The sequence below is a fragment of the Ursus arctos genome, unplaced genomic scaffold (assembly GCF_023065955.2).
Source record: "Ursus arctos isolate Adak ecotype North America unplaced genomic scaffold, UrsArc2.0 scaffold_8, whole genome shotgun sequence".
Taxonomy (NCBI): Eukaryota; Metazoa; Chordata; class Mammalia; order Carnivora; family Ursidae; genus Ursus; species Ursus arctos.
In genome coordinates this window covers 30,994,773-31,022,594 of record NW_026623100.1, presented here as the reverse complement: position 1 = coordinate 31,022,594, position 27,822 = coordinate 30,994,773, and the positions used below count along the sequence as shown (strand labels likewise).

At 37.2% G+C, this 27,822-nt stretch overlaps 1 protein-coding gene across 1 annotated transcript in view; it reads left to right on the top strand.

Annotated features, from left to right (window-relative positions):
• The first annotated feature begins 462 nt into the window (after window positions 1–462).
• RAB1A (RAB1A, member RAS oncogene family) overlaps window positions 463–27,822 on the top strand; it is a 29,382-nt gene continuing 2,022 nt past the window's right edge. The window contains exons 1-5 of the mRNA XM_026484541.4: window positions 463–871; window positions 16,632–16,704; window positions 21,790–21,885; window positions 25,868–25,963; window positions 27,650–27,781. Coding sequence (XP_026340326.1) covers window positions 849–871; window positions 16,632–16,704; window positions 21,790–21,885; window positions 25,868–25,963; window positions 27,650–27,781 — 420 coding nt within the window. The 5' untranslated portion in view covers window positions 463–848. The remainder of the gene's footprint in view (window positions 872–16,631; window positions 16,705–21,789; window positions 21,886–25,867; window positions 25,964–27,649; window positions 27,782–27,822) is intronic.

Below are 27,822 nucleotides of genomic sequence, written 5' to 3'. Positions count from 1 at the left end.
CCTTGACTCCCCTTCCGTCGTTAGTGCGGACATCCCGGGATCAGCTGGAAAGCTCAAGCCTCAGACTGGTCAGGCCAGCAAAGAGCTTACAGGCGGAAGGATCGGCCAGGCGTATACTCCCGCCTGCCTTCCTTCCCCGCCTCCGCTCTCAGGCAGTCCCTCTAATTCCTACCCCTCTCTCCTCACCCGTCGGAGTCTCCAGATCACTTCCCCCCCGCCCCCAGCCATTCTCAGTCCGCGGCCGACACCGCCCTCTGTCCCTCCCCTCCCCCTCCCCCTTGGGGCACTGACTCGCCCGGCTGCCACGTCTCACTGATGACATCACCAGGGCCGCTCGGTTTTAGCCAATCCGCTAGGGGGAGTCCGAGCGAAGTCCTAGCCAGCGAGTCAGCGGGGCGGGGAGCAGGGAGGGGCAAGAGGGGGAGGTGAGAGAGTGGGGAATGGGGCGGGCGACAAGCTCTCAAATACGCATGCACCAGAGGCGCGGGGCTTGGCGGGAAGCTGAGTCCTGGCTGCCGCGCCGCACCGTAGGTCTTCAGCGCCCACTGCGGTGTTCGAACTCTCTTTCCCGGCGTGCCGCGCGGTGCGGCCGCCCTCTGGGCTGTGTAAAGACCCCTCGGTCTAAGGCTTTCCTATTTCCTGGTTCGCCGGCGGCCATTTTGGGTGGAAGCGATAGCTGAGTGGCGGCGGCTGCTGATTGTGTTCTAAGGGGACGGAGTGGGGGAAGACGTTTGCTCTGCCGGAACAGCCTGTCTCATTCCTCTCCCTCGATTACCCGTGGCGTGAAGAGTTTGGGCGGCGGCTGCAGCAGCAAGGGCGGCGGTGGCGGCGGCGGCAGCTGCAGTGACATGTCCAGCATGAATCCCGAATAGTGAGTGCAGGAGAGCACCGGTCGGCTGGGTCCGTGGGCCAGCTTGGAAAAGCTTAAGGGGGGCGAGGAGGGCTGGGGCAGGGGTGGGGGGCTCGGCCGCGGTGAGGTGAGGGTGGTGGGGCAGGAGATGCTGGCGGCCGGGAGTCGGGCCCCATTGTCTGACGGAGGAGGGGCGGCCGGGGGGAGGGGTCGGGCCGGAGGGGTGAGCCGCCCGGGCCTGGACAGGTCAGGGTAGAGGCCTTGCGTGCCGGGCCGGTGCGGAGAAACAGTCTTTTGAGGGGGTTGGGGCGTTTGGGAGTCGGTGGTGGGGCGGTGGGAAGGGGTAGCTTCACGCGGAGGCAGTGACTTTTGAAGGAAGACTTGTTTTTAAGGGGAGAGGCTAGGGTGGGAGAGCTGTCCTAGAGGGCACTGTCAGACCCTGCGCCCGCACTCTGCGGAGCTGTCAGAATCATCAGGGTGGAAATCAAGCTTTACTTGTGAATCTTGAGCTTGTTGGCTCTATTCTTTCACCCTCCCGGCTAGGTTGCAGGTAAATGGATGCTTTTCAGGACTACGTGGAATTGAGGGGAATGAGTAGATGGTGAGAAGAGATTTTAAATTTTTAGTGTTTTTTAAGTTATTTCCTGGAGTTCTTCAAGAACTCAGGGGGCCCATTGCCTTCCTGAAAACCTGGGCATTTGTGAGAATTGTTTTTGGAGGACACTAAAGTCATTTTGTCTCCTGTAGGTCGAGAAAAAAAAAAATAAACAGAACTAAGACGTAGGAACATTTTTCTGATATTATCAAATTAAAGGAAGACTGCTGTCAATTTGAAAGAGAAGCGAATGGGCTCTATGATCTGTAGGTTTTGGGTTACCTGCTTGAATGCTCGAAGATAGGGATTGAGGTTCCATGACGTGTCATGAAAAGTTAATGCATTTCTTTTTCTTGCTTACTCAAGAAGTCACCACAGCATATGTGACACACCTGACACCTTTCCTGGGAACTGGTGTTCACTTTCTTTGGAAGACTTCGTTGGGCTCTCCTTAATGACCCTTTAAAATCCTCCTTGAGTTTACGTATATAAATTAATGAATAATTGGAGGAGATTTAATTGGTGTTCCTCTTCAGAAGGCTTTGGGGGAGAGAGGGAATTGTGTGTGTGTGGTTTTTTGTTTGTTTGTTTTTTAAGCAAAAGTCAGTATTTTAAAAGCTGAGTATATTTTAAAAGCTGAGTATATTTGTTGCTTTGGTCAATTACTGCTAACCATTTCCCCTAAAAGGTCCACCCATCAGTTTAGCTGACTGTCATGTGTGTGTCACATGGCTCTTGCAAAATGCATTCTGACTTCAAGTTTTGTAATACGGTGGTTTGATGCTGAAATGTCCCCTTTTGCACTGAACAGAAGCCACTGTATTTCATTAAAATTTTATATACTTTAAGAAGTTGAGAATAGTGTTCTCATAGTGCCATATTTGCTATGTTGGCATTTTAAATTTCTTTATCAAGGACTCCGGGGACAAAGTTGGTTTTGCATAGTTAGGGAGAGTTGAACTCGAGGTTCCTAATATGGTGGTTTTCCTGGCAACAGTGAAGTCCATGAATTTGCCACTTATGGAGACCTGTAAACCTCCTCTTTTCAGGGAGTTTCTTATATTTGCTACATGTATTTAGTACTATAAATAGATCTTTACCATTAGTTGAACAGAACCATGACAAATTATTTAGCTTCTGAATTTGTTTCTCCTTTTGTAAAATAGTATCGTAGGAATCATTATTTCTATCAGAGTAGTTGTGAGATTCCAGTGTATGTAAAAGAAAACAGAAGAGCACTCTAGGTGGTGTATGTCATTATCATGTATGACATTCTAATGGTGCTAGGATTTAGGAATATGACCCTTACCCTCAAGGAGTTTATAATGGGATATAGAAAATAGATTGTTGTATATGTCAAATACCAGTAGATCTAATTTGTTCCACATGTGCAGGATGGATAAGAGCAACAAGATTCCAAAGGAGCGAGGAGGACTGTGGTTGGCTAGTTGGGTTCAGGAAAAATTTATAGAAAAGAAACTTCTAAGGGAATTATTAGCAGTAGATTTAGAGAAGTAGTAGGGAATGAGGACGATTTTTCAAGGGGGAAGAAGGAAGAATGGTTAGTAAATGGCAGTGATAGCAATTCTTAAGTAAATACAATGCCAAACCCTCAGATTAATGACCTTAGAATCAAACCCAGAAATCATTTTTATACTTTTCCTGCCATCGACTATGCCAGTACCAAGTCTACTATATTTATATTCTAGACCGTGTCTATAAAATAGGAGTTTGGGAAAACCTTTGGAAGAGGGTCACTGAAAATTACTTGGAGAGGAGGTGATGGATGTTTTATTAGGGAAGATCACAAGGGCAGACAGCAGGCAGATTTTTAACAATGTGACCAGCAGTTTTTTCGTTTTGTCTTTAATGAAGTTTGTTACCAAATTGGAAAATAGAGAAAAGAAGGGAAGAAATTCTTAGGGTTTTATTACCGAATACTTTGTTCTACTTTAATACCTTGTTCTAAGCTTTAAAATCTTACATTTTTTCTAAAATTAAAACTTTTAATGAGTGAGTGCCTTTCATGATTCCATGATGTTTCTTAATAGCATTTATAGCTGTGTGTGTGTGTGTGTGTGTTAGGTATATTATACATTATAATACATGTGTATTACAGCATACTCATGCTGATGTGAAAGGGGGGTAGTAGTATACTAGATAATGTTTAAAAGTGCAGTCTAAATGTTCCTTGATTTTGGTTTATCATCTACTAATTTATCTTTTTTTAGAAACATTTAAAACTGCTTAATGGATGCCACTGAATTTGGTAATGAAAATGGGCTCTTGACAAAAGAGGTCTGGTCCTCTCAGAAGGAACAGGATTTTAGATTATTGGTTGACGTAGGATTACCTGTTGGTAGCTTTTATATTGAATGCTTTTACTTTATTATCTTTAAATTGTAAGTTTGGTTTGGGAGTGAGGAGAATAAGAAATGTATCAGTCAAAGGTTAAATTTAAATTGTAAGCTGTCCCTTTGACTACTTTCTTTCTTACTTGGCTAATATGGGAGAAATGACAACCCTGGGTTATCTCTATGGTAGAAATTAAGGGTAATGACTGAGTTTTCTGAATTTCAAGTACAAACAAAAGGAAAAAACAACTGGAAGTGGAATCTGGATAGTGGAAAATGTAGATGGAAAAGATCAGAGCTTTCTTTTTTCTGGAGATCTGAAGAAAGATTTTGATTTTCTGAGCTAGGTGGTGAAGCAGGCAGTGATTATTTCAGCACACTGGTTAAGAAATGCTTAACATTATTCTCATACCAGAAACATTTTTTTCTAATCCATTAGCTTTTAGTGGATTTTTCAGTGTCAAGGAAATCATTTTGGCTACTTCATCTATAAGGAATGTGTTAATAAAGTATGTGTACCTATTATGGATATACTAGTTAACTGTAATAGGAAGGATTATAGTCTACTTGGATCAACTGTAGTTCTTCAATGCAGAAAAATTTTATAGTAAATGCCTGTTTTTGTTTTGTTTTGTTTTTTAATATGCCTCCGGAGTGATGTTTAAGATTATGGTTTAAGATTTAATCCGTCTTTTAAACTTTGCTCTTCTGTCACAGTAGACTTAAGGAACATTCGACTTTTTTTTTTTTTTTTTGCCAGCACTGTGCTTTGAATTAATCTGTCTTTTAATATAAGGGTTTGAATGTAAAAGCAACTTAGTCATTTTGTTATCTCTGTCAGTATAATTTCATTAATAAGTATGTCATAATTGGCTTTCATATAATTTTTATTTAGAATTTTTTTTATTAGAAAAGAAGCATAAATCAACTAAGAGTAAGTTGCCTTTTTGTTGTCTTGATGACTTTTTGGTGGTGTTGGTAGTGGTTTGAAAAATTCAGAAAATTTTAAAGCAGAGTAATAACCAGTATTCTCACCATTGGGTGTATGATTTCTTAATGTCTGTAGAGAATCAGCAGATGAGATTCTGTACCCAGTGTAAGTTTCTAGGAGCTGTATAGAATCTCCGCAGAATGAATGGTAAGAGTTTTGTGTGAATAGACGATCTTGTAAGATCATTTGAAGATAACTGAAATTTTGCATTTAAAATTTCTTTTTCATAATTAAGTTAAAACGAGAGTAATTGACAGTTTCTTATGTATTCCAAATAAAATTTTTAAAGTTTAAAAAATAGTGTTAAAGATGGAAGAGCTTCAGAATCAAATGTTCTCTTGACAACTCTTTAATTGACTTTTGAAGAGAATTTTGCTTTATAAGTAATTTTATTTCTTGGATAGTTCAGTCTTTTTTATTCTGGAAACAATCTTAGTAATTTGTGGTCTAACATTTTGTTATATTCACATCCTATTAGCAATCCCTTGTGTACATGTGTTTTCTTGGCCACTTTTGACTATACGTTTATGATAGTTTTACTATTTGCGGTTGTAGTAGTTTCGTTTTTAGTAATTAAGAATAGATTCCTTTTGCTAATGTTATCTACTTTTGTCTCTTCCTAATATACGAAAATATTTAAGGTTGAGTAAAATCCTTTTTAAAGTTTTTGAGATTTTTTTTTAAGGTTTTCTAAAAAAATACTTTGATTAAGGTGAAAATAAACCAAAAATGGGTACAGGATGCCAGTGCATGAGATATTTTAGATATGTCACTTATCGGTATTTTTTTTTTAATTTTTTTATTATGTTATGTTAGCACGTATCAGTTTTTTATCACTGAACTCAATTTTGGAATTTTAGTAAAAGAGTTAGGCAAAATGCCTTTTTTTGTTTTTTAATCTTAACAGGGAGAAGGGAGTGGTCAGACTATTCCACTGTTTTCCTGTAGAAGGTGGAGCTGATACAGCTCCTTTGATGTCTAGAATAGAATTCAGGGAAGAACACCTAGGTCTTGGCTTTTCTTTGGAACTGCTGTGTGAGTGTTTCAGATTATAAAAGGGTAATGGTGGGGTGATATTTGAAAAAAAAAAATAGTCTTGAACAAGAGAACAAGTGTTGGTTTGTTGACTGACTTTAATAATTAAAGAAACGGGGTACAAAAGAGAAGTAGGAAACGAAGCTTTCCTTGGTAGTTTTGTGGCTGGTTGGCTCAGGTGGCCAGAACACTCAGCTTTGTTAAATCCAAGGTTGTGATAGGTCCTGATTAAGTTTACTCTGTTCCCTGTTTGTAGATTCCTAATTCTGACAAGTAGTGTTACATGTAAGTGCGTTTGCTCACAAGAGGGACCATTCTTTGGAAACCTCATTTTTTAATAGTAGCTAGTATTTAATGAGTGCTTAGTCTGTGCTAGCTGCTTGGCATAAGGTCTTTACACAGGGCATTTTATCCAGTCTGCCCTTCAAACTAGTGAGCTTTACAAATGAAGTTGAATAAATTATGTAATTGAAGTTTCCCAAGAACAGTGATGGATTCAACTTGTCTGAATGTATTTCCTTTGAATAATAATAGTACCTAAATGGAATTATTCTTTGTCTTTTCCACTGTGCCTATAGATATTTTCCAACAACTTGATTGAGGGCAATTACTCTTTTTTTTTTTTTTAAAGATTTTATTTATTTATTTGACAGAGACAGCCAGCGAGAGAGGGAACACAAGCAGGGGGAGTGGGAGAGGAAGAAGAAGGCTCCCAGCGGAGGAGCCCGACGTGGGGCTCAATCCCAGAACACTGGGATCACGCCCTGAGCCTAAGGCAGCCGCTACCGACTGAGCCACCCAGGCGCCCCTCTTTTTTTTTTTTTTAAGTTTTTATTTTAATTCCGGTTAACAGTGTTATATTAGTTTCAGGCGTACAGTATGGTAATTCAGCACTTCCACACATCACCTGGTGCTCATCACAACAAATTCACTCCTTAATCCCCATCACCTGTCTCACCATTCCCCCACTCCCCTCCCCTCCCCTCCCCTCCCCTCCCCTCCCCTCCCCTCCCCTCCCCTCCCCTCCGGTAACCATCAGTTTGTTTTCTATATTTAAAAACCCATTTCTTGATTTGTCTTTCTTATTTTTTCCCCTTTGCTTGTTTGTTTTGTTTCTTACATTCCACATATGAGTGAAATCATATGGTATTTGTCGTTCTCTGATTGACTTATTTTGCTTAGCATTATACTCTAGCTCTATCCATGTTGTTGCAAATGGCAAGGTTTCATTCTTTTTTATGGCTGAATAATATTCCATCATATAAAAATATATATTATTTACATCTTTTGTCTATTCGTCAATCGATGGACACTTGGGCTGCTTCCATAACTTGGCTGTTGTAAATAATGCTGCTATAAGCATAGGGGTGCGTGTATCCCTTTGAATTAGTGTTCTTGTATTCTTTGGGTATATAGGGCAGTTATTCTTAACCCATTTATGGTCATGTACCCCTAGGAACATTTGATGAACTCTGTGGACCTGCTTCTTTTGTGCATACATGCTCATAACATTTTGTATAAAAGTGCATGCTTTTATACGACTTGAGCCTATTCATGAACTTTAAGAATGCCTGATATAGGAGATTGAAAACAGAAAAGAGAATGTTTACTACCATTCTTTCAAAATGTGAAAACCTGAAAATGACAGTTTAATTTAAAATCTGGTATCCTGAACTAATTAGTTTTAAAATGTGAGATGTGTTTGGGTATGCTTTATTTTCATGACCTGTTATCTTTCTTTTTTTAAAATGCTACCTTTCTGTTTCTCATTAAGTTTTTAATATATGAATTGTTTCCAAGAGCCTTGGAACAGGCATACTAAATTCACAGAACATTAGCGTTCCCATTAAGAGCGATAGGTCATCTCTGTAGTATCTTTACTACCTCAGAATCCATATGGATGTAGTTAGGATAAATGTCTAGCCAAGTTTAATATAGTCTTAAGAGTTTGGTGATACTTATAAAAATAGTTGAATAGCTAGGTTTACAAAAGGACATTGAAGCAGCTTTGTGAAATACACACTGTGGATAATTAGTGCTTTATTTGTAGATGGGTAACGAGCACCTGTCTTCTAAAGAGCAGTTGGGTTCATCACTTATTAAAAGCTAATGAAGTCTGAACTCTAAATGGTTTACCATGCTTTTTGACCTGAGCTAACTTATTCTTTACTAACGCAGACGTTCTAAGTTAATTTAAATAGTGAATCAGACTTTTCTTTATATTTGGTCAGGTCCTGTGTGCTACTTCATAGATGGTTTGATTCATTCTGATAGGTTTTATAAGGTTTTATGTGGATGACTTAAATTACTGATCTTTTTATCACGAGTATATAAAATATTATCATTGAAGGAATGTGGTGTGATAAAAAACAGCATTTGGGAGTTAACAAACCCTAGGTTTAAGTTTAGACTGCCACTTACCTCTGCAAGTTATTTATGAGTTTTGAGCCTGTTTCTGTATTCATAAAATTGATTAGTACCATCTCAGTTCTGAGTCTTCAGAGTAAACTGTACCATACTATGCAGATGTTATTTGACAGGTATGTTCTGGATGTTAGAATATATGTAAATGGTGAGTCCTTTCAATTTTAAAGCTTTTCTTACCCATGATTAATCATCACACAATTATATCTGTTTTTGTCTGCATTAACAATTTTTTAAATGCAGATTTTTAAAAAAATCTTCCAGTAAATGCATACATACATGTGTATGTATACACATGCACACACTCAGAGTTAATTTAACCTTAGAAGAAAGCTTGGTAAAGAAAACAGCCAGCCCTTTCTCTGTCACCAGTAAAGATTATGGTAGGGGTTGGGGAGGGGTTGTTGTTGTTGTTGTTGTTGTTGTTGTTTATTATGAAACATGGACTCTGCTCCCAGGTCCTTACCAGTTAGTTAAAGAAATGACTCATCCTCAAACAAGTGTAGTCAGTATCATAGTATTAGCAAAGATTAAATCTTGTGATACTTTCAAAGAGTAGAATGGCAAAATCGCACAAAAGATTTAGAGAAAAGGCCTGTGGTTTCTATCATTAAAAGAAAGTTACTTATGTTTGGTTTAGCTGGAGAGTAGCAGCACTGAGGAGGACTTTTCAGAATGCATGGTGTTAGTAGTGGGATGTGGTCAACAACTAACAGTTTGAGTTGTTACCACCAGCCAGAGATTTTGTGTATGTATGTTCTTTCTCTGAATTCTGTGAAGAAATAGTGTCTTAGTTTTACAGATGGGGAAACAGAGGCAGAGAAAAGTTTAGGCTTGCCTAAGAGAGTTCAGAGTAAGTAGCAGAATTGGATTTTTTTTTTAAAGATTTTATTTATTTATTCGACAGAGATAGAGACAGCCAGCGAGAGAGGGAACACAAGCAGGGGGAGTGGGAGAGGAAGAAGCAGGCTCATAGCGGAGGAGCCTGATGTGGGGCTCGATCTCATAACGCCGGGATCATGCCCTGAGCCGAAGGCAGACGCTTAACCTAACCGCTGTGCAGAATTGGAATTTTAACTCAAGGGCCTGTGATTTCACAGCCCTAGTATGCCATTTCTAATTTACTGTGTCTGGTTAACTCTAGGAATTTAAAATTTGAGCCAGTTAATTAAGTGACTAACATTTCTGTGATCAGTTTGTTTTAAAATTCATGTTTAGAGGGGTCTTTTTAGAAATGTTAAGGGTTTGTGAAGTGCATGTTATGAGGTACATATTATGGTCTTTGACTTTCTCCTTCACATCTTGTGTTGGGTTGATATTTAAAGCTTCTTTAGGCTTAAAGTTAATTATTGCATCCATTCTCAGTTTTTCTACCCTCCTGACTATTCTTGAATATTTATACTTGGGGCCTTAGGAGGTCATGAGAACTGTCTTTTTTTTGCTGGAGAGGGCACAGTTGCTGCAGACCATGTTAACTGTTTTGTGTTACTAGGCTTTAGGAGTTGTGACTAGTGTGATCATACTTACATTATGTGTGAAAATACTTAAAACTGTTAGTTGGGTAATTTTTAAACTTTTGCTTTAGATTACAATATAATAGTAAACTCCTGTGATATTTTGTCAGCTATCTTGAGCAGAAGCTTTGGATAAAGAGCTTCAAAGTTTTTGTCAAAGCTCTTGAAGGTCTTCATCAAGTTACAGTTTGGAGAGAGGAAGGAAGAATAATAGTAATAGCCACTTCTTGTGCTCCTGTCATGTGCCAGATACTGTGCTACAGGTTGTAGAGGCATTATTTCTAATCCTGACAAGAAGCTTAATTGGGTGATAGAGGGTGCTAATGGAATCTCTTACAGATGAGGAAATTGAGGCTCATGGTGGTGAGTGAGTACCTTGCCTCAAGATCTGACAGCTAGTATGTGATGGAGTCTGGATTACGATGCAGGTCTTTCCAGCTCAAAAACCCATACAAGGCTTTGAAAGGTAGAAGAGGTAGAGGGTAGGGGCACCTGGGTGGCTCAGTCGTTGAGCGTCTGCCTTCAGCTCAAGTCGTGATCCCAGCGTTCTAGGATCAAGCCCTGCATATGGCTCCCTGCTCAGCAGGAAGCCCGCTTCTCCCTCTCCCACTCCCCCGCCTTGTGTTCCCTCTTTCGCTGCCTCTCTGTCAAATTAAAAAAAAAAAAAATCTAAAAAAAAAAAGAAGAGGTAGAGGGTAACAAACCTTCTCCCTGGCGTAGTTTTCAGCAAATGCTTGTTATGTAGGTTGTGAGACCATCTATGTACTTTCTTGTCCTTTTGTATGACTTACCACTTCCTTTAGCACTACCAGACTTTCCTTCATTTTCAGAATTCCTGCTTTGAATTTTTGGAGCACTGTTCTAAACAAAGCTAAAATGGAACCTGAAAAAGTAATTAATTGTCTCTGAATATCAAAGAAAAATGTGTAGCCTTAGGAGTAGATTATGGGGAAAGTTTTTAAAAAATTGCTTGGCTATTTCCTTAAATTGGGAGGAATGACTCCCGTAATCTCAGATTCTTGATAATTGATTATTTTGACTTAACAGGCTGCTTTTGTCCATAGCCGAAGGTTTATTTTGTTTTTTATTTAGTTTAACCCTCAAAGTAATATGTGCTTTATAAAATTCAAACAATGTAGAAACGTGTGAAGGAACTAGAAGTTCTTACCTCTTTTCTCCAGCCCGATGGTCAATTTTGAATTGTTTTCTGTGGAGCATACTTAAAATGAGTGAAGAAAAGTTGGTGTCAGACACAATTAACTGCAGCCCAGATTTGAATTAATCATTCCATACCCCCAAGTCTAGTAGTGTATAATTTAATAGTGAATTAAACTTTGGCCAGTGTGTCATGATATCATAGCCATAATTTTGTTTTAAATGTTACATGTGAGCTTAGTTTTAAGCTATTTTCAAGTATTGACATTTATAAAAAGGTAAAGTAACATGATTCCTATCATGCAAGTGAATTTGTTCCAGATGAAAAACAAATTTACTTTCCACTGAACTTTTTAAAATAGTAGGCCTTCTAAGGTATATTTATATTGTAGGTGACATTATGAAATTTGTATTTTGGGGGTACTGTGTAGATAAAAACTTTGTTATAGTCCTCCATTGTTTTACTTTTGTCTTTTCTTCCTTCCAAAGGGTGGGATGTTGAAAGTTTTGTTAATGTCAACTTTCCCTTAAAATATTCACTGACATGTGAACTGTATCTGATAATTTAAATTTTATTTCATAAGGAAAAATATTTATTTTCATTTAATCCAAAAATTTGACTTCATATACTTGTGGCTATACTGGGAATGTGCCAATGCTACCTGCTGATAACCTCAATCCTACTCTACCTACTTAGAAATCATTTATGTTATGACAGTTATGCTGAACAAATTTGCAACAGTGTTAAGTCTTTGAAAAAAACCCTCTGATTAATACTTTTTCCTCCTCAACATTTTTTTTTTTTTTTTTGGTTATAAGAGTAATATGAGCTTACTGCAGACTTTGAAAAAAGTATAAAGAAGAAAATATCAGTTGTAATCCCCAAATTTAGAAGTGTCCATTTTCCCCCATATTTTTTATGTATGTGAATAATTTTTAAAAATAAACATGTGAAATGGGTTATACTAAACAAAATGTAATCTTTTCACATAAGAGTGTTTCATATAAACAGTCTTTTAAGAGATTTTAGAATTCCCAGTAGCATTTTAGATTCAGACATAAGCAGATTTCTCTCTTACTATATATTTTATGTATGTAGTTCCGTAACTTCATGAGAAGGAAACCATTTTACCTAAGTAGAATTTTGAACCAAAGTTTATTTTAGTAACTTTCTAAAAGTATAATGCTTCATACTCTGATAATAGTGTCTTTTTTAAAGGTACAGAAAATTTTCTGTTAGTGCTTGCATGCAAAAATGGTAGAGGTATCAGGATTATGTTCAGATCTTAAATGGAAATAAAGAATCTCCAGTATTGCTAAAGTAGCCCATGAATTGACTTACGGGAGACACTGATAGCAAAAAATTTTTCACTTGCTATTATCTTTGATGCCCCACTATCTAGTTGTTAAAGGCTGTTAATTTCCCCAAATCTACCCCTTTTTTGTCTAGCTTTAATCTGTGTCAGCCTTACCTTAACTTTCTTAGCTTTCTCACTGAATTATCACCTCTTTAAATTAAAATGTAATATCTGCTTGTGTTGTTATAAGTTTAAGCAGTTCAAAAGAATTTTCCCTGATAATAAAAATACTTGTGCCTCAAAAGCAGCTATTAAATTTTTATTTTATAGATTCCAGAATGATTTATGATTTGTTGATTTAACTTGAGAAAACACAAAATATGTCTCTCAGAATGTTTTAAAAATATCAGGAGATAGCTTTTCAAAAAGATTTTGTTTTGTATCCATTTCACTAATGTTCTCATACTTTGTTTTTTTAAACCTTTTTATTTTGAAATAAATTTAGATTTATAGAAGAGTTGTAATAATAGTACAGAGAATTCCTGTATTCCCTTCACCTGGCTTCCTCTAATATTAACATCTTTCATACCAAGGTACATTTATCAAAATTAAGAAATTAACATTGGTACATTATTAACTAAACGATAGACTTTTTTTTTTTTTTTTTTTTTTTTTTTTTTACAGTTTCTTCAGTTTTTCTGTTAATGTCTGTTTTCTTTTGCAGAGTCTAGTCCAGGATACCATGTTGTATTTAGTTGTTCTATGTTCTAGCCTCCTTCAGTCTTTGAGTTTCTCAGTCTCCTGTTTTTCATGATCTTGACACTTCTGAAGAGTACTATTAGGTATTTTGTAGAATGTCCTTCAATTTGGATTTTTCTGATGTTTTCTCATAATTGGACTGGGGTTATGGACTTTGGGGAAGATATTGTAAAGGTGAAGCGCTCTACTCTCCACATCATATCAGAGAGTACATGATATCAACATGACTTATTCCTGGTGATACCTTAATCACGCAGTTAAGGTGGTGTCTGTCAGGTTTTTCCATTGTAAAGGTACTATATTTCCCTTTCCATACTCTTAGAAAGCAGTCATTAAAAGCCCACACTCTACAAAGCAGAATTAAGTCCATCTCCTAGAGGGAGGAGTATTCAGAGAATTTGTGGACATATGTTAAAGTCACCACAGTGATAAATTTTGGCTGGGGGGGGCATACTTTGAGGCCATGTAAATATCCCGTTTTTCTTTAAAGTTTCATTCACAAATTTTAGCATTAACCGGTGGATTTTGCCTGTAGCAGTTCTTAACTGTGGTGATCTCTTGATGAGTTTCTATTTCTCTAATTCCTTCTACACATATTAGACTCCTGCAAGGAAGATTCGTCTCTTCTCCCGTTTATTTATTTAATAATTGTTACCAGTATGAACTCATGGATGTTTATTTTATTCTTTGGCTTATAACCCAGTATATGGTTGTTTATTCTGTGGCTCAAGTTACTCTGCCTTGACCAGTGACAGAACTTTCAGGTTGGCTCCTGTGTCCTTTTGACATGCCATGTCCCCATCCATTTTTTCCCCTAGTTTTTGCCCAGAATGTTAATCAAGGATGGCTGTAGGTCTTCTTTAGATGTATCTCACAATGAAAGAGACCTGATAAAAAATGCAAAATTAAAATATCCTGTGATCTTTTAGCACGTGCTTTGTAAAAGGCACAATGCTAGATTTTGGAAGAATAAGTCGGTTTATCTTCACGCTCACAGGCAGATACATCAGACATAAGAGTGGGGAAAAATAGATTCCAGACTACTTAGGGGGAGAAAATATTCAGTGTCATAGTAAATTAGACATGAAAAAAGACTAGAGGAGGTTCTGATTTGAGAACAGTGAATAGGATTTACTAGAAAATCTAAAGTAGAAGAGTGTTTATTACAGTTGTAACTATAGATTTCCGAACTAGAATAAACCAGTTCTTTCACTTAAGTCAAATTATATTGCAGACTGATCCAAGTTCTTGAGGAATAGAGGAAAAATACATTTAAAGTCTCACCATTTGCTAAATTATTCTTGACTCTATACCAGAATTCTCACCTTGTGCTCTCTAATAAGGTTTGCGTATTTCTGTCAACATTTTTGCTGTGTTGTTTTATAAATTATAGAGAAATATCTTTAAGCAGTCTCAAATCTCTGAATTCTCTTGAACATTTGGAATATTAATTTAGAAATAAGCTACTACAGTAGTGGGTAATTTTATTTTTATTATTATTTTTTTAGTGGTAGGTAATTTTAAATGTCCCAATGCAAGTAACATGCTGTTGATCACACTCTCCAGGTATGTGTATTCAACAAGAGGAAGAAGTTTGTGAGATTAATTTTGTTTGCCATTCTCCTCCATGTTTCTTGTCATGTTAGTAATGCTGATGGTTTGGGAGAGAACAAAGTAGTCTTTAGCAATGATGATCTCATTGCAGAGAAGAGTGCTTAACTGTTCATATTATTTGTAATAGCTGTGAACCTTAAATTATCAGAAACTCATAAAGTAAGTGTTTTAAAATAACACTGGAAAAGTTTAAAAGAATGATAATTTAAAAAATTGATTTTTAGATAATTGACTATTGATTTCATTTAACCGTAATGTAATTTGTAACACACTTATTAGGAAGCATTCCTGGTTGTTTTTTTTTTTTTTTTTCCAGCCTTGTGGTTACTCTGAAATAGAGAAGTTGATCTTTAAGGTAATGAATGATACCTGAGGCACATTTGTGAGTTACAGTACAGCCAATTCAGGGGGTGTTTATTGAGTGTTTACTGGATGCTTGGCACAGTGCTCTGGGAGATTGGTAAATTCAGGGCATTTGCTGTGTCTGATTTGCTGTTAAAAGCGAAGTACCTGTAGTAGTATTAATGGTGAGATGATTCTTGCTAACTGTAATGTAAGTTGTTAACATGCACCATGTACTCATTGCCGGTGTTCAGTGTTCATCATTTTTAAGAATTTATTTAGTCTAAGGAGGGTGTCAGTAGTACTAAAGTCAGTTAGCAGCTTTACTGGCTAATAAAAGTCGTTTGGTATTAGGTATTATTAAGGGTAAGTTTTACAATTATTATCCCCTTCCCCTCCTTTTTTCTTTAGGATCTCAAACTGGAAAGGATGTTGGTTATTTAGTTCATCCTGTGCTTCAGTCTCCTTCCTAATGACTTGTTCAAAAGCTTCTTATTTCCTTCTGTGATTTTTATTTTGTTGCTGACAAGGGCATTTTGGATTTTTTAATTCTTTTTTTTTTTCAGATATAATTAGAACAATAAGTGTATTATGATAACTTGGTAAAACTAGAAAAAAATTTTAAGTAATCTCTATCACTGTGTAAACCTTGGTAGCAGTTGATGAATATCCACAGAGATAATCACTTCTGAAAGTTTCATGTCTTGCTTACGTTTAAGTAATGATAATTGTTATCTAAATTTGAATTGTGAGTGATTTTTGGGTTTCATCTTAAGTTCAAGTATCATTTTTTTTAAATCACAAAGGACAAAACTGAAAATCATGAATAGGTTTCCTTTAAAAATCTGTAAATTCTGGATTTTTGGGTCCTTTTGAAATTACTTAAAAGAATACATAGCTGTGGTCCAAGTTGAAATGGATCTGTGAGGGACTCCTTGGGAGGCCGTGGGCAGTATGTTGTCTTCAGGTCCAGGAAGGAATCCTGCTCCTGGAAGGAATCCCTGGGGATGGTTTTTGAGTTAGGCCTGGCAGGTTAATGTACGTAAATAGAGCCTAGCTTTCAGTGTTTTCTGAAGAAAGCTATAATACAAACTTAAAAAGTTGGTAAAGTTGTATGTTTATATAAACAGCATTTGATTTGACCACATCTGTAGTCTAAAATATTTTTAATACAGGTATTCAGAAGTTAAATGATCTTTTTTTTTTTTTTTTTAAATAGGGAGAATTCCAGGTAGATGCTAGGAAAGGATCGTAAAAGCCCCTTCATTGGAGGATTGCTATGAAATAATGGTCTGGTCTTGGAATTTGAAGGAAAAATTTTTGTTTCATTGGCAAGAACAATGGAAAGTTAACCCCCTGTATTCTAATACTGCAGAGGAGTGGACTTTATCTAGCATAAGTCTCTTGGGCTCACCAAGAGTACACATCACTTATATTTTCTTTCATTCTTTCCTTGGAAGTAGAAGTTCATTAATCTCCAGAGATCATGGGTGGCATTGCTTATCTTACTTTTACTTAATTCTGTCATGTTCAATGATTTCATGAAAAGGGCTTCTGCTGTTGGTTGCAGTTTTGGCTTCTGAAGCCATTCATGGGCCTTTTAGAAGTCCTCAAGTGAACTGTTATTGGCTATATTTTTGTTGTAGAACTTAAAATGCAGTTTGCTTTTTATTAATGTGATCTTCTTTTTCTTTTTGCAGTGATTATTTATTCAAGTTGCTTCTGATTGGCGACTCTGGGGTTGGAAAATCTTGCCTCCTTCTTAGGTTTGCAGTAAGTTGAAATTGAAATGCCTTTAAAGAAATTAATGCTGTGTGTGTTAAGTAGGTAGACAAAGGATTAAATGATATTATTCAGAATAAAGTAGTTCTTCCAGAATTTATATATTTAAAAGCCTCCAGGTGTACATTCCCAGTGAGATCTTGGACTCTTAAGTAGAAGAAATGCTATTGCTTATTAAAACAGATTCAGCAAAGCATGATAATAAAGTTAGAATGTCTGATACTCTTAGTAGAGTTCAAATAGTTGGCCTGTGTTTAAATGACTTGATGAAAAATGAATCTTCAAGTAAAATTTTAGTAGAAGAAAAAGCAGGGCCTGGTACAAACTTTTTTTTTTGGACAATGGCATAGCATTTTATATGCTGCACTTCATGAACACGTATATAACTTTAAACCTACTGAATAGAATCCACAGTCTCCTTCATAGTCTTTATCTGCCTTCAAATTTAGCATGTTTTCCTTCTCACTGTCTAGGTCATTGGTTCTCAGAGTATGGACCAAAGACCCTTGGGGATCATCAAGACTTTCTCAGAGGGTCCATGAGATTAAAACTTTTATCCTAGTAATACTAAGCCATTAGTATTTACTAAGTAAGTACTTACTTAGTACTAAGAAGACAAAAGACATTTGCCTTTTTCACTGTGTTGACATCTGCTTGGTGATGCACGTGCAGTGGTGGGTAAAACTGCTGGTGCCTCACACCGCTTACGGCAGTGCCGCCCTGTACTCGTAGTCATGGTATTTACCTGTGTGGATTCCCGGGGCGGGGGAAGTTTTCACTTAAGAATGTCTGATGAGAACAGTAAAAATGATTAGTTTTTAAAAATCTTGATCCTTGAGTATTCTTTTTTAAGTGTTCTGTGTGAAAAAAAATGAGGAGTACACATAAAGCACTTGTACTGCAGACTGAAGTATGTTGATTGTCTTGAGGTAGATAAAAGCACTTATATAGTTGTTTGAGTTGTGAGCTGACCTAGCTGCTTTTTTCATTTTTTAAATTTGTTTCTTTTTCTTTTTCCTTGAAAGAACAACTGACAAACGGTAGTATGTAGAATTTGGTGGTATTGGGCAGACATTTTCTCAAATGAATTGAGACTGTCATTTCAAGGAAAATATCTGATAGCATTTGCTGTCTGTAATAAAATTCAAGCTTTCAAGGGAAAATTAGAAGTTTAGAAAACTTAAAATTCACCACTGTGAGCTTGATAGCATGTCGGATACTTACTATGACTTTCTGATGAGTGACCATATTAATATCATTTAAAAAATATATAATTTTTTCTTTTTTTTTTAAAGATTTTATTTATTTGACAGAGCACAAGCAGGGAGAGCAGCAGAGCGAGAGGAACAGGCTGTCATCTTTTTTTTTTTTCTTTTTAAAGATTTTATCTTTTATTCGACAGAGAGAGACAGCCAGCGAGAGAGGGAACACAAGCAGGGGGAGTGGGAGAGGAAGAAGCAGGCTTCCAGCGGAGGAGCCTGATGTGGGGCTCGATCCCATAACGCCGGGATCATGCCCTGAGCCGAAGGCAGATGCTTAACCGCTGTGCCACCCAGGCGCCCCTGGACAGGCTGTCATCTGAGCAGGGGGCCTGATGCAGGCTCGATCCCAGGACCATGGGATCATGACCTGAGCTGAAGGCAGACACTGAACTGGCTGAGCCACCCAGGCGCCCCTAAAAGATATATAACTTTATTATATGTAACAGCTAGCGAAAATAAAGGAGCTACTAGAATAAAACATAGGTGGCTCTTTAATCTTGTATGAAAATATTTTCTAACATGGAAACATACCAGGAAAGAAAGGAATGTTAAATTTGATTGCATTAACATTAACATCAAGCGTGTGAAAATGTTAGAAAACACAATACTAGCACAAAATAAATAGATATGAGGAAGGGATATTATCAGTATATAAAGCACACTACATACTAAGTAAGAAAAGGATGTTTGTCCTAATGGAAATATGGGCAAATACACGAACCGGCAGTTCACAAAAGAAAAAATACAAATGGACAATAAATATGAAAAGTTCAATTTTATTTGTAATTAAAGGACTTTAAAACTAGGTAGTACTTAATTTTTATTAAATTGGCAGATACTAAAATCAAGAATCATCCGTATATTAAATTAGCAATGCTAAGAATGTGGGAAGAATGTGGCTTCTCTTGATGAAAATGGTTACAGCCTGAGGTGTCTGTGTTTCAAAGAAAATCCTCCTTGGGATGCTTGTTGATCGAAGTCACAGGTTTTCAGTACTGCCTACCTACTCAGGAGAATTGCTGAGGAAGCATTTAAAAAATACTGATTCCCAGGCCCCTAGAATAGAGATGAGCTGCACAAGGTGTAATAAAGAAGTGTGAAAGCTTTGGGAGCACAGAGGGAAGAATCTCTAACTGTTGGCCAAGGAATTAAAGAATGTTTGGATAGTCAGTATTGCCTGAGCTCAGAATCCAAGAATGAATAAAAATTGTGACCTAGGGACCGAGGATTAGGAGGTATGCAGAAAGAAATGTTGAAAATTTGGACAGAAGGAAGAGAATGTGCAATGGCTCAGAGGCATGCAAGTAAGGAGTATTTAGGAACTTATAAGAATTCTGGCAAAGCATTTATAGTATTTCCAACAAAGTACCTGTCATGTGGGAGTGCTAAGTAAATGTTTATTGCACTCATTTTGCTCTCCCATCCACTTTCTGTCATACCTGTTACTTATTAGGCACTCATTTATAAATAAATAAATAAATAAAAAATAAATAAGATTTTAAAAAAATAAATGCCTAGTAATGGTGACCAGCATTTTGTCAAATTGCATGTAAAGCATTCGGTGCTTTAAAAAAATCCTTTTACCTAGTGATTCTGCATGTGCATAAATGTTAATATATGAGGAAGTCAGCATGGCTACCTCTAGCCACTTGGAACTCTTTGACACATTTTACAGTTTTCTTAGGAGATCTTTTTTGTTTTAATTCCATGTACACATTACATTCACATTATGGAGACTTGCCCACACTGTTTCATTTCTTCCCTTTCTCTTTTTTGGAGTGTGGTAATGTGAACCCCACATGTGTCATTTCACTCCCGTATATACTTCAGTGTGCATTTCTAAAAACGGGACATTTTGGGGGCGCCTGGCTGGCTCAGTTGGTGGAACACGTGACTCTTGATCTCTGGGTTGTGAGTTCAGGCCTCAAGCTGCCTGTGATTACTTAAAATCTTTAAAAAAATAAATAAAAACTGAACTTTTTCTAATAAAATAACAGTGCCATTGTCAGCTTACAAAATAAATTTTGCTGATTGTCTCAAGTGTGGTATCATGGTTGGAATCAGGATTCACACATGGTCTATACATTCCATTTGGTTGTTTGCTGCTTAATTTCTTTTTTTTTTTTTTTAAAGATTTTATTTATTTATTCGACAGAGATAGAGACAGCCAGTGAGAGAGGGAACACAAGCAGGGGGAGTGGGAGAGGAAGAAGCAGGCTCATAGCTGAAGAGCCTGATGTGGGGCTCGATCCCACAATGCCGGGATCACGCCCTGAGCCGAAGGCAGACGCCCAACCACTGTGCCACCCAGGCGCCCCTGCTGCTTAATTTCTTAATCTAGAGTTTTTCCAACTTCCTTTTTTATTTATCTATTTTTCATGTCTTTTACTTTTTGCAGAATCTGGGCAGTTGTCATATAGATCCAACATTTTAGATTTGTCACTTTGCTTCTTTGTGGTGACTTTAAACTTGTTCTTTTATCCTTTCTGTTACTGTAATTGGAAGCCCCAAAACTGTGCTGTTCTTAGGGTAGCTACTAGCCAGCCCCACATGGCTATTTAAATTTAAATTAATTAAATTTGAATAAAATTTAAAATTCAGTTCCTTATTTTCACTAGCTAGTGGTTACTGTATTGACTAGCACAGTTTATAGAACCTTTCCATCATCAAAGAAAGTTCTGTTTGATAGTTAATAGATTTAGGCCCATCTTTGTTGGCAGAGTACTTGCTAGGTGTTGCTTTGTGCTGGCTAAGATTATTCAGTGGGTTTAGGTGATGATAACCTGATCTCTCCATTTACATATCTTTTCTCAAACATTTTCACTTAAAAAAAAAGTTGTTCCATTCTGAATGTCATAACAGATACTTGAGGAAAACAAGTGTAATTTTAAAAGTTTATCATTGAGTTAAACATTGTTCACACAAAAACTTGTGCACAGATGTTCATAGCAGCATTATTCATAGCCAAAAAGTGAAAGCAACCCAATTGTCCATCAGCTGATGGATAACAAAATGTGGTCTATCCACACAATGAACTGTTATTCAGCCATAGGAAGGAACGAAGTACTGGTACGTGCTATAACATGAATGAGCCTTGAAAACTTTATGCTGAGTGAAAGAAGCCAGATGCAAAAGTCCACATCCATTCACATGTAATGCCCAGAATATGCAAAACCCTAGGGACAGAAATTGCATTAGTAGTGGTTTCTGGGGTCGAAGGGGAGATGAGGAAATGGAGAGTGACTGCTACTGGGAACCCCGTTTCCTTTCGGGGTGATAACAGTGTTCTGCAATTAAATAATGGTGACGGTTGCACAACCTTGGGAATATACTAAAAACTACTGAGTTGTGCACTTTAAAAAACTGAATTTGATGGTATGTGTATTATATCTCAATTTTTAAAAGTCATAGCTAGGAGGTAAAATTGATTTCTAAAAAACTGGAAGAGAATGACATGAGCATTCCTTTGCGGTGAATACATTGGATGGAGGGGTCAGGGGAGCAAGAGTTTTGCTGATTAGCAATTAGAAAAATCATTTGTAATCATTGAAAATATGAAGCCTTTTTTGATATGATGTACGTAAAGAATTTGCCTAGAGATATTTGGTAAAATTAAAGAACAGCTATTGAGAAAATCCTAAGAAGAAACTGCTATGAGCGTATTGTAATCAGAACATGAACTGAGTACTGGAGTGGGATGAAGTAGCTGTTCTCAACATGTTATGGCTTACAAACTTTATCAACTTTGTAGATAAAAGTTGACATTTTTTCTGTTGAACATTAATTTTATTTGTTGCCTTTTTTTCCCCTTCAGGATGACACATATACAGAAAGCTACATCAGCACAATTGGTGTGGATTTCAAAATAAGAACTATAGAGTTAGATGGGAAAACAATCAAGCTTCAAATAGTAAGTCATTTTTAGACTAGAATTTATTTTGGTAATTACTTTGGTAAATTTAAAATGTATTGTTACTTTTTAACATGCTAAAATTTAAAGGATCTTAAGAATCATGTACCTCTGATAGAATGGTAGAATAAGAATTGTTTAGATTAAAAGTGATTTCTCTAAGATGATCTTCCTCGTTGAATTTTCTGTTCATAAAGAAAGATATATTGTAAGTCATATTTGGTCCTAGTTCTTTTTCTTGTGCTTTTATCAGTGGTGGGGGGGGGAGGTCTCACTTGAAGTTTACCTTGTCTTAATAGTGAAAGTAGATTGAGCATTTCCTGATGTCTTTTACTGTGCTGAATACTGTGGAACATTAAAAGGAACATTAGGAGAGGGTTTTCATATGTGGTTAGTTGAAGAGTTTCATTTAGTTCTTTTGTATTTATTTGATTCTGTGTACCAACTCTGTAGAAACAGAATTTTATTGGAAAGGAACTTAGCTTCTCTAACATGTTTTACAGCTCAGAAAACTAATGCCAAGAGATTTAATGACTTGCCCACCGTTACTGGCAGAACCAAGTGACTTACAGCTTGCTTTCTTCAGTATTTTTGTGTCCCTGTGCCATCCTAGCCCCCTTATCCATTCCTTCCCTCCCCAACCCTGAATTAGAAACAGGCAATTGTAGTAGTTCAGTTGTATCACCTTTATGTGGGTTTGGGCATTACGAGTGCGGACGTATCATTGGTCTTTAAAAACATTAACTTCTGGGTATCTTTTGGTATTGACTCTTCATACAAGGTAACAGAAAACCAGCGACTGCTAGGAGTTCTGGACTTGGAGTCAGAAAATTTGGATTTGTTATCTTCACTCTAGTATTTACTAGTTAGAGAGTCATGTGTTTGACTTACTTGAGCCTTTTTCCTGGGACTCCATTTCTTATCTCTAAAATGACTGTGATGATACTTGATTTACTAACTTACAAGGTAGTTGTGAGAACCAAGCCAGTAGCTCTGTGTATGTGGATACGATGATGTATGTGAAAGCCTGTTGTAAATTTTTGGGCATTGTATAAATGTTCCTGGTGATGTGACATACCCAAATAAATGGATGTTTGACAGTTTTTTGTTTTTTTAGTTGCTCCCTTTTCTCACCTGTCATTGATAAGAAAAAAGAAGGTACATTACACAAGAACTGTGGATTTCAATACAAGTGAACATACTTGACACTACAAGTTAGGACTTGCAGGGATATAGTTATCAGAGATAGCTTACTACTTTCATCCAGTGAACAGATTACTTTCCATATTGATTTTTCCCATTATATGTAGAGTGTCAACTTTATATTTGGTACCACAAAGAATATTGCAAAAAAAGGTGTACCCAACTGTCTAACGTAATTACTGATGTGAAATGATTATATTATGTGTGATCATTGAGCTCATAAGATTTGAGTGTATATTTGTGAAACATCCATTTATTGTTACTTTCTTGTGGCTGGAAGGCATCTTACAGGTTAGTCACTCAGTCTTCCTTTCATCTTCAGTAGGAATTTCCTTTTGCTATCTGGTGCCCTTTTTTTTGAACACTTCTGGGAAGTTCATCATTTTTCAAAGCAGCTAATTCCATTTATAAATAACTTCTGATTGTTAATTCTTTATATTGAGCTGAAGCCAGTTTCCTTTAATTTCTCTTATTCCTCTCCTTTTCGGAGCCGCCTAAACACAATTAATTCATTTCAATTGGCAGCCTGCCCTTTAGATTGATCTTATCACAACCTTCTACCTCTGAAGTCAGTCATTCCTTTCTGGAAGCATGTTTCCAGAACCTTTTACAATTTGGGTCACTCTTGCACATTGTAGGAGTGCCTTTTATTAAAATGTGATTCCTAAAATCAAATACGAGATAGAGTCCAGCCAGTGCGGACTACATGGGGTAAATTTTCTCTTGATTTGGACTTTGAATTTTTTTTTCCTCCCCTGTACGTCAGGATTCATGCCCTTTTCTCATAATTAATCCATTCAAAGATAGATACTTTATAGAGATGAAGGAAAGAGAGCCCCCATAGGAAGAGAGTCCATTTCAGTGGGAGAGATGAAGATGGAAAAATCAGTTACCCTGTGATTACGAGGGGTAGTGAGAATTAGATACAAAGGGTGATCAGTTAGAGAGGAAAGTACTGTTAGGATGAAAAGTCAAAGGAGTTTTCAGAGCGGCAAAGAGACTTCAGAGATTTTACTCTTTGGATGCCTTTGCTTAGTCGTCTACAATTATTTGTTAGCGTTTATTCAGAAACAGTTTCTTCCTTTTCTTTGTGAAAGGGGTTGGTGGGTGGAGCGGCTTCTATAATCAGGGTAGGCATTTTACAAACATGAGTTCATTTAAACCCCTTTAGCAGTTCTGTAAGGGGAGTGATACCTCGATCTATAGTTGAGGAAACTGTTAGGTACTCTGCCTAGTGTTAAATAACCAGGAATGTAGGTTTGATGTTTTGAAGTCAGGTTGCTTCTCCACTGATAACCTGGAAGACTTTGAGGCTCCTCACTTTTATATACAGTAGATCTAAATTGTCCTCTGCGCTAACAGGTAGTGAAGCTTAGTGACTTGGTTGTTTGTTTGCTTTAGATTAACAATTGTTAACATTTTACCTTATTTGCTTCATTCTGTTTTTTCCTGCAGCATGCTAAATTACAGACATTATATTTTACTCCCAGAATACTTTAGCGTGCGGCTCTATTTTACTGTGTAACCACCATTTTCACATCTAACAAAATTGACACTAATGCCATAATATTCTCTTAATATCCAGTCTGTATTCAGATTTCCCCCAAATTGCAACTTGTGTTTAACACCCCTTTGTGGGCTGGGTCTTAAAAAAAAAAAAAGGGGGGGGGGAGTGGCTTCACTGGGTGTTCCTGAACCTTGAGTTTTGCCCTTTCAGGTGTTAGTGGGGATCAATGTCAAATTGATGGATATATTCCAAAACTTTACAATTCCTCCCTTTAAAGGCTGTTGGGATTGTTGGCTGGCTGGGTCCATGGACTCTTGGTCTCAGCATTGTGAGTTTGAGCCCTACGTTGGGTGTGGAGATCACTTGAAAATAAAATCTTTAATTTAAAAAAGGCTGTTGCTCTTTAATCTCTGTTTGTCTTAGGCATGGAGTCCATGCTTTGTTTTTTTAATGGTAACCATTAAGTAACTATTGTGCTATTTCCCCATCAGTGTTATGCTTTACCAGTCTCTTTTAGTGGGGTAGGTAGCTATTCTAATTACACAAATATTTTTAAGAAGTCATTGACTAGGAGTAATTTAAACAAAATTCTCATTCTCCTTAAAACCAAGGCTTTTTAAATCTAACAATTGAGTTTGCCTCTTGATGTTTTTAACAATATTTTTTTAAAAACCCATAATTTTAATGTAACAACATAAGCATTTGTTTTCATTGCTAGAGCCTGTATGGTTGAAGTCTGGTAAATGGCTCTTAAAATGAGTTTTATAAAAGTATATGGAATCATCTTTACATTTTTTTCCCTAGAACTGAGATAGTATCTCTTACTGAGATGGTTAAAGTGCTATCTTGACTAGTAGTTCTCTGAATTAGGTCCTTTCAGTGCCTGTGCTAGCAAGTGATTCTGTCTTAGTTGTCAAAGTACAGCAGCTTTCCTGGTCAAGTCAGCCTGTCTCTTCTGCGTTCATGCTGAATGCCTTGCACAATGCTAAGGGCTGTAGGGAATATGAAAAAGTATGATATAGTTTCTGACTCAAAGAGCTTATTGGGAGCATCACAGCAAGCTAAATTGTAGGCAGTACCTTCTCTGAATCTTCAGGAATTTGGCATTTATCATGCAATTTAGGAGTGTGAGCATTGAGGGTTAGTGTTTCCATGTCAAATCTTGTTAATCTCCAAAACTATATAAATTTTAAACTGTTCTCCTTTGTCCTGCCCTTTCCTCCAACTCTTATTTAATGGAATTGTTTGGGTTTCTTGATTGTTTTATAACAGTGGGACACAGCAGGCCAAGAAAGATTTCGAACAATCACCTCCAGTTATTACAGAGGAGCCCATGGCATCATAGTTGTGTATGATGTGACAGATCAGGTAAGTTCCAGGAGGAAATTGTGCTACTGTGACAAAGTAGGAAGTTACTATTTGGTAAATATCAGATTCTTTGACTTTGCATATATGGCATCAGTATGGCAGAATACTTTGTCCCCTCCCAAATATAAATGAGTCACGTTAAAAAACATTTAAAGCAGTACTCTTTTTAAAACCAGGTACGTTGATATTTTTCTTCCCTCCATCATTTGGATATCTAATAAATTGGCCAACCAAAATGTTAAATTATTTTCCTTTAGTAAATAGGAAATTTAGTAATTGGTTTTACATTTGCTTTCAAGAGACTCTGCTTATATTTATTGTCAGCCAAACTTTTTATCATTTTGGCAAGAGTTCTTAGGGAGCTGTGGATTGTTTAGTGTGTATACTGTGTTCTTGGTGGGAAGTATTAGCAGGAATTTGTTAGTAATTAGACCTCTTAGTTCCCAAAAGTGAGATTAGAGGTCTCTGCCTATGGAGGATGTGGTTCAGAGATAGGATGAGCTGTAGGAAGATTTTTAAGAGGACAATGAGGGGGCATCTGGGTGGCTCAGTCTGTTGAGTGACCGACTCTTGGTTTCGGCTCAGGCTCAGGTTGTGATGTTGGCATCCTGGGATCAAGCCCCCAAATGGGGCTCCATGCTCACCAGGGAGTCTGTGTCCTCTCCCCCTGTCCCTCCTCCCGCGTGAGCCCGCTTTCTCTAAAAAATCTTAAAAAAAAAAAAAAGACACTGAGTATCTTAAGATAAGCTGTTGAAAGAATGTAGGTGGAGTATAGAAATAGCGTGAAGATGGTGGTCCAGGGGCCATGAATGTTCTTTTGAGCAGAAGGAAAATTTCAGGGTCCTTTTTTTTCTATCAAAGAATGAAAGATAAACTTTGAATATTGGAATTTATTTTTCTTGTGGCAAATGTTAAATCTCACCTCAACTATGAAATCAAAGCCAATTAGGAGATGACTAGAATCATAGACTGTAGTCAGTGCCATTAGAAGTATTGGGTGAGTGATGTCGACAGGAGGAAAAAATGATGCTAATTTTAAAAATCTCAGGTCATTACCATGAGAATGACCTTAAGTATGAAAATTTTCCTTCCCTAAATACGTGTGTAGAAAAGGAAACAAGCATCTTTAACTTAATAATTTAATAATATCTTGTGATATCTCTAGTATTATAACATTTAGGTAGGCACTTTTGTTCATAAACCAACATTTTATCCGGTTTCAAAAACCAGGTTTTTAGAGGTGTGTTTAAATTGCATATTCCAGGGGCACCTGGGTGGCTCAGTCAGTGTGTCTTCAGCTCAGGTCATGGTCCTGGGGTCCTAGGGTCCTGGGATTGAGTCCTGCATCAGGCTCCCTGCTCAGCAGGGAGTCTCCTCCCTCGCCCTGCTGCTCTCCCTGCTTGTGCTCGCTCTTTCAAATAAATAAAATCTTTAATTTGAGCTGTAGTTTAATGATGAACTGTATTTCCTTCCCTTAAGCCTTCAAATTCTAATCTCTTTTCATGTAGGTATGGATAGTCATTTTAATACATCACTTCACTTCCTTCCCAGCACTGTAGTTACTATTTTGTAGCTAGAGTTGTCTCACTGGTCTTCTTAGGCTAAGACAGACCTTTGGTTTTTACTTGCTTCTTTAGAGCAGTTGTGTCCAGAACTATATGATCATTCTTAAAAATGTCTTCTTAGGAGTCCTTCAATAACGTTAAACAGTGGCTGCAAGAAATAGACCGTTACGCCAGTGAAAACGTCAACAAGTTGTTGGTAGGGAACAAATGTGATCTGACCACAAAGAAAGTAGTAGACTACACAACAGCAAAGGTACGTTTCAAGTTTGATTTTCAAACTGAATGTGAAGGTGT